The sequence below is a fragment of the Phaseolus vulgaris genome, chromosome 2 (assembly GCF_000499845.2).
Source record: "Phaseolus vulgaris cultivar G19833 chromosome 2, P. vulgaris v2.0, whole genome shotgun sequence".
Classification (NCBI taxonomy): Eukaryota; Viridiplantae; Streptophyta; class Magnoliopsida; order Fabales; family Fabaceae; genus Phaseolus; species Phaseolus vulgaris.
In genome coordinates this window covers 15,995,716-16,002,121 of record NC_023758.2, presented here as the reverse complement: position 1 = coordinate 16,002,121, position 6,406 = coordinate 15,995,716, and the positions used below count along the sequence as shown (strand labels likewise).

At 49.8% G+C, this 6,406-nt stretch overlaps 1 protein-coding gene across 1 annotated transcript; it reads left to right on the top strand.

Annotated features, from left to right (window-relative positions):
* The first annotated feature begins 2,820 nt into the window (after positions 1-2,820).
* LOC137809095 (uncharacterized) lies at positions 2,821-5,444 on the top strand. The gene is made up of 3 exons (XM_068610236.1): positions 2,821-2,983; positions 3,952-4,746; positions 4,849-5,444. Exons 1-3 carry the CDS (start codon positions 2,821-2,823, stop codon positions 5,442-5,444), a joined length of 1,554 nt encoding a protein of 517 aa, XP_068466337.1.
* Positions 5,445-6,406: the final 962 nt, after the last annotated feature.

Genomic DNA, 6,406 nt, shown 5'->3' with positions numbered 1-6,406 from the left:
TAGAGGCCGTTTGCACTCTGACGCTCAAGTCAATACTGGGGCAAAGAAACAAAAATGTGTCTTTCAATTCTCTCTCAACAATTGAGTCTAAAAGCTGCGTCAAACTTGTGTACCTTATAAGGTTTATTACTACCTTTTATATAGTCTAGGGTTTCCGCTGTTTCCGCTACTCGCATTTAGGGTTTATGAGGGTATGCCTTAGAGCCGCTATCGCCCAATCTTAGGGCAATCTAGCGCGTAAGGCTCCCTTACTGGAGTGCAACCTCTGACGGAATGACCACCGGGGTACTAACTTGTGCACCTAATCTCTGGGGCCATCCGTCCCAGGGGTGCCCAAGCTGTTCATGTGCCATGCATGCAGCCTACCCCTGGAACGCAACCCTAATGGGCCTTAACGTTTCCAGTGGTTCTTTATTTGTGTCGTGCCAAAATGCGTTATTCACACCACATGCACGGACCCCTCGTGATCTAGGCTTCCCCCTACTGATAACTGGAGTGTTTTCCGGGATCCACCTCTCATGGCCCAGCTCTGCTGTTTGAGTCACCGATGTCCGATGTCACATCGCCCTCACTCTATTGCCGAGGACACATCAGCACATCCTGGTGATCGACGTCTGACAACTCATCGGCACCCTAGCAGGTGCCATTTGCGAGGCACTGGCCCATGCCACTTGTGGGACCCAACTTACGTGGCCCACCATTACTAGCAGTCAACGACGTCCGAGGACTGGTTGGTACAATATCTTTGCTAGGGTTCTTTCCTACATCTTGCGATCTTATCAAGAATTCACCAATTCTTGTGTCGATCAACCTTAGGCTTATCGAACTTTGTTTGTGGCGTCTCCCTTTATCCTGATTTTCATTATTACTATTTTTAATTGATTCCATTCCGTAACCCTAAATTCCCAATTCTACTGTTAGTTTTATTTGGAATCATATCACTCTATCTCAGAGACATGTCCTATTTTCTAAACTTGGAGCCCAGATTCTTGGATTTGAAAACATACTTGAGCTTTATGAAAATGATCAGGATTTTGCATCCACCTTTTCTAGTTTCAAACATAGAGCACAAGGATGATTTTATGTTTTTTAGGGGTATTTGTTTAAAGAAGGAAAACTTTGTATATGGAACACATAGAAAACTCCTTGTCAAATAGTCACGTGAAGGAGGTCTCATGGGTCATTTTGGAGTTGATAAATTTTTTGAGCTTTTAAAAGGAAAATTCTTTTGGACCCATATGAGAAAAGAAATTCAAAGACATTGTCATAGATGTATCTCATGTTTAAAATCTAAATCTAAGACAATGCCTCATGGAATTTATACTCCTTTACCTCTTTCTTGTGCTCCATGGGAAGACATTAGCATGGATTTTGATCCTGCCTGTTGACCGGGACGCAAGAACCTTGCCTCGTCAAACCTGGATCGACTTCTGCACCATATTAGCCTCCGTCCTTCACCGCGATTCACCTCAAGAACCTGCAAAAGACAGAACGGCGCCGCTGCGGCCGATCACGCTCCGACGCCCAAGTCAGCGACTGAACTACCAAATACTAAGAGAAAACTCAAGAACTCTAAGGAACCGTGCAAAAATTCTCTCTCAGCGTTCTCAAGACTCGCAAGCGTAAAGAAACAATCTAAACGTGCGTACCTCAGAAGTTCGTTAGAATCTCTTATATACCTGTGCACTTTCTCTCTCCTGACAGTTACACATCTGGACACGTGGCTCGCATCCAGCTGTATACGTGTCACCATCTGGAGCATCCTTGACTTGGGTGCCACTTCTTACTCTTCAGGGTTTTGGCTAAGTTACTTATGCATGACACAACTCAGTGCATAGCTACCTTGGAGCGTGATCTCTTCTGAGTGGCGAGTTCGGGTGCCTTCGTACACACCTTCCCTGTGGTCTCGCCGGCCGCCTTCATGATCTATTTTACTTGCTTCACCGTATATGTTCAGGTAAGCTGTCTCCCGACCTCATCTTTCGGCGATGTCCTTGTTTCGGCGATGTCTGGCCACCACGTGGTCACGGGTCCGCCTCTGGCGACTTCATCTCAAACCCGGTGACCGCCGGTTTGGGTCTGCTAGAGATCGGGGCACGCCAACTTAATAACTGGCGACCACACGAGCCCCCCGACTTCCTTCCCTTCTGCCAGCCATGGGCCCTGCTCAACACACCTACATAATAGCTCGATGCCACGTCATCACTTCCGACTACCAGGACAGTACACAAGCCCCCCAGTCTTAAGCGAAGACTTGTCCAGCGAAAAGACTAAAGGAGTCACGTCACTACCGATCTACGTGGCGCTGGTGCAGAATCCCAAGCGTTCGTACTTTCTGCTTTCCTGACGCTCCACCAAACACTCTTCCAATCGCTCGACACGTGGCTTCATCAACGGTTATCTTTAGTTGTCGTTTACGCTTCCAAAAATCGTTTGAAAAACCCTTAAACCCATTTCATTTCTACTGTTCCATCATCTCTTTGCTTTCTCGAACGCTCTGAGTTTTCTTCTGCAAACCCACGACGTTCTTCAACTCTCTCAATCCCCAACTCCCTTCAACGTTTGCTTGATCATCGAAAGGTACCTCTTTTATTCCCTCTGTTGATATTTGCTGCATTTTAACCGATTCGCATCATCCATTAACTGCCTGGTGCATACGTTGTGGTTTGTTTCTTCTGCTTCTCCCTTCTCGTAACTTAGGGCTTCGTCTCCATCACAACGAACTTTCGTTAGTTCGTTTTTCGTCCTTCTTTCACAATCGAGTCAGCCTCTGCAACCTTCGCTCACCTTTTCCTTTCTTTTTCCTTTGCAGTTTCCGCGATGGCTCGTTCAAAGATCACCGCGAATCCTCCTCCTTCGTCACGAAACCCTTCATCCCAAGTGCCCAACCCATCGCGAGCACCTGGAGCTTCTTCTTCCCAGGCTGAGAGGCCTGCAACCTCTCACCCCAACCTTGCTCAGGCAACTCCACCCATCGCCGGAGGTGCCCCCATTGCCTCTCCAGACTACAAGAAGCTATACCCATGGGCCACCTCGACTTTGCTGAAGGAGACCTCTTCAGTAAACTCTCCCCTGGCGGTGCTTCGATTGAAGAAAGGGGACGAGCCCAACCTCTCATTCCACAAGGAGCATGATGACAAGCTGACGGTGCTACCTTGCCCCCCCGACGTGCCAGTCTGCGCAGACGACAAAGGGAACAACGGCGAGTTGTTCTGCTTTGTGTACACCACCCTTTTCAAGAAGGTGAAACTTAGGTTCCCCTTTACCCGTTTCGAACGGAAGCTACTAACCGAGCTCGACATCGCCGCCGCCCAGCTCCATCCCAACAGCTGGGCATTCGTGCGGGCGTTTCAGATTATATGCGCGCATTTGGGACTACCGGCCTCGGTAGACGTGTTCCTCTTCCTGTTCGAGGCCAAGAACCCTGGAGATCGCCTTTGGGTGAGCCTGAACGGAATTGCTGGGAGGTCGATCCTCTCTATCTTCCAGCAATCTTACAAGGATTGGAAAGGTAAATTTGTCCAAGTCCGCCAAAATGACCAGGACGCTTCGCTGCTCGACGGCTTTCCCTTGTACTGGGTAAACAAGGGAAATAAAGACTCCAAGGGAAGCTTTAGGAAGCCAAGAAGCCCTGACAACATGGGCGCTTTGGACAAGGACCTGTGCCTCTTCTGGAAGAGCGTGGCGTCCGCTAACATCACCTCCTCACTTCTGCGATCATCTCCTTTGAGTTCTACGAGGGCCAACTCGAGGCTCGCATAGGTTAGTGCTTACCTCAATATCTAAGTTATTGTCCTGTGCTGCACCTCTGTTATTTGTTGCTGGGCGTCTTGTCTGTTGCGCGCAAGACTTGGTCTTTATTTCCTGCACCACTTGTTTGTCTCGTTTGCATACTTACTCATGTGTTTATCTTTGTCTTTGAGCTGACCTGTATACCTTTGCATTATGCAGATCTCATGCTGGGTAAAGGAAAACTAGCCGAATTGAGGGCGCTCGCCCGAGCTCATGGGTTGGCGTCGGGCTCCCAGACTGTGCCCAACTCAGTGGTGGAGATCGCCGCTGCCCAGGGCAGATCGCCCCCTAAAGGCCCAGCTCCTTCGGAAGCCTTACCCGCCCAACAATGCAAGAAACTCATCCTAAGGAAGCCAAAGAGGAAAGCTCCTCAGGTGGTCCATGAGGATGAAGAAGAAGACGATGAGGCAACTGAGGATGGCCTCATCACAAAAAGGAGAAGGGTGGCACCTTCTTCACCACCTGCCCCACCTCCTCTTGCAACACCAACACCGCCTTCTCCGCCAGCTCCAACTCCAACACCGCCTTCTCCCCCAGCTCCCACACCGCCAGTTCAAGCAGTACCCTTGGCGGCTGCATTTCCTGTGGTTGAGGCTACTGAGCCCAACTTTATGGAGAATCCTCCGAGCGCCTCCACGCCATTCATATCCGCTGGAGAGGGTCCTCCTTCAACTGCTTCAAACGCCGAAGCCGCGCCAGGTGGGGATGAAGGTGCTCACAACTCGCCCATTATCATCACTGAGTCCCCCACGTCACCACCGCGCCAAGAAGCTCCAATTCAACAACCAATCCAAGAGGGCGGTGGTGAGAACCAGCACCAGGCTCCTTCAGCGCCTCCACCAACAGTGGTTCCCAACCTTCCCCTTGCGGTTAAAGGGATGTGGGAACCCTTCACAACCAAACTCAGAATGATGGCAGAAGACCTTCTCTCCATCATATCAAAAGCTGTGGAGAGTTCTAGCAAGAAACTTCAGGACGACATCTCCGTGCTCCAAGAGGAGAATCGCCTAATAAGGATCGAGGCGGAGAAGTTGTCCTGCAACCTTATGCTGGCAGAGATCGACCATTCGCGCGTGGAGGACGCCATGAGCACTGAACTGAGGGCGACGCGTAAGGAGGCCACCGATCTGCGCCATAAGGTGCACCTCCTAGCTCAAGAGAAAATTGAGCTGGAGAGCAAACTGGTCCCCTACCGTCTCAAGGTGGCTGACTTGGAAGCGTCGATCAAAGCAGATGCTGCCAAGGTTGAAAGCCTTGAGAAGAGGTCAGTAGATCGGGAGGTCCTCTTGGGACAAGTTGAAAAAGAGAGGGACGACACCATGGCTAAGCTCGCTGAGGCCAGAAAGGAGAATGAAAAGATCGCCGCAGAGCTGGCCCAGGCGCAGGCGGAATCCAAGAAGGTTGCTGAAGACCTCCTTCAAGCTCGTGAAACAACTGAAGAACTCAAGAAACGAGCTAATGAGCTAGAGCAGCAGACCGAGGGGCTCAAGAAGCAAACTGAAGAGCTCGAGCTGAGCTCCGCCCAAATCCTTGCTGCTGGATTTGACGCCGCCCTGGAGCAATTTGCCTGCCACTACCCTGCTCTGGACCTCTCCATGGTGTCGCTAAACAACGAAGTGGTGGATGGGAAGATCGTTCCTTCTGAAGACTAGCTGCTTCCCTCCATCACTTATTCATCTGTTCCTCTCTTGCAAAACTTACTTTGTAATAATTTTTCCCCTTTTTGGTATATGTAATTTTGAACTGATACCTCTTTGCTATAAAGCTTTCTGCCCCTTTATATAATCTCCCTGTTAGCTTTATCTCTTCTTGCACAAAAACGCTTAAACGAAATCGACTTAGCAACTCTGCGAGCGCGACTGTTTACTAACTGTTTCGAGCCATCAACTTTCGAACGATAGCATTTTAACAACTTGTGAACTTTAAGGCAATGAACCTTAGCGCGAAACCACTTTCCAAACAACGAGTTTCAACCCAAATAATTTAGGACACAGCTCACCTGATCCGCCCTATCAAAACGGGCCTTAACTCTTGCCATCGCTTGAATTCCTTCTGATCGCCAAAGAGTCTTGGCGATCCCAGCTTCCTCTTGCCTTTAAAACTGGGCCATTGTTCCCTCATCTGGGGGTAGAGGTGCCTTTCGGATCCTTCTCTACCTTCCCTGATGTTCAGAACAGTAAGTCGGATAGCTAAGTGTTCTCTTCGAACCTAGCTTAGCTATCCTTCAAACTTCTTCCACCCTCCACACCGTACCTGAACTCGTTCAAGACGAGAAGAATTTTATCTTGCCTGAACTCGCTCGACGGCGAGAAGGTCTTTAACTCGCCTGAACTCGCTCATCGGCGAGAAGGTCTTTAACTCGTGCCTCTACATTGCCCCAGGGGCTACATCTTCTCTCCCTTGGAAACACTGAGGACTTTTCACCGGTGCCTCTACATTGCCCCAGAGGCTACATCTTCTCTCCCCTGGAAGCACTGAGGACTTCTTGCTGGTGCCTCTACATTGCCCCAGAGGCTACATCTTCTCTCCTCTGGAAGCACTGAGGACTTTTTACTCTAACTCGCCTGCACTCGCTCGACGGCGAGGAGGTCTTTATCTCTTTCTCGCCTCAGGA

Excerpts from the sequence above, each read along its gene's own strand:
- LOC137809095 (XM_068610236.1), top strand. The coding sequence starts at position 2,821 with ATGGCTCGTTCAAAGATCACCGCGAATCCTCCTCCTTCGTCACGAAAC. Across the intron at positions 2,984-3,951 it reads AACTCCACCCATCGCCGGAG|ATCTCATGCTGGGTAAAGGA; the intron begins GTGCCCCCATTG and ends TGCATTATGCAG. Across the intron at positions 4,747-4,848 it reads CATATCAAAAGCTGTGGAGA|AGATCGACCATTCGCGCGTG; the intron begins GTTCTAGCAAGA and ends TTATGCTGGCAG.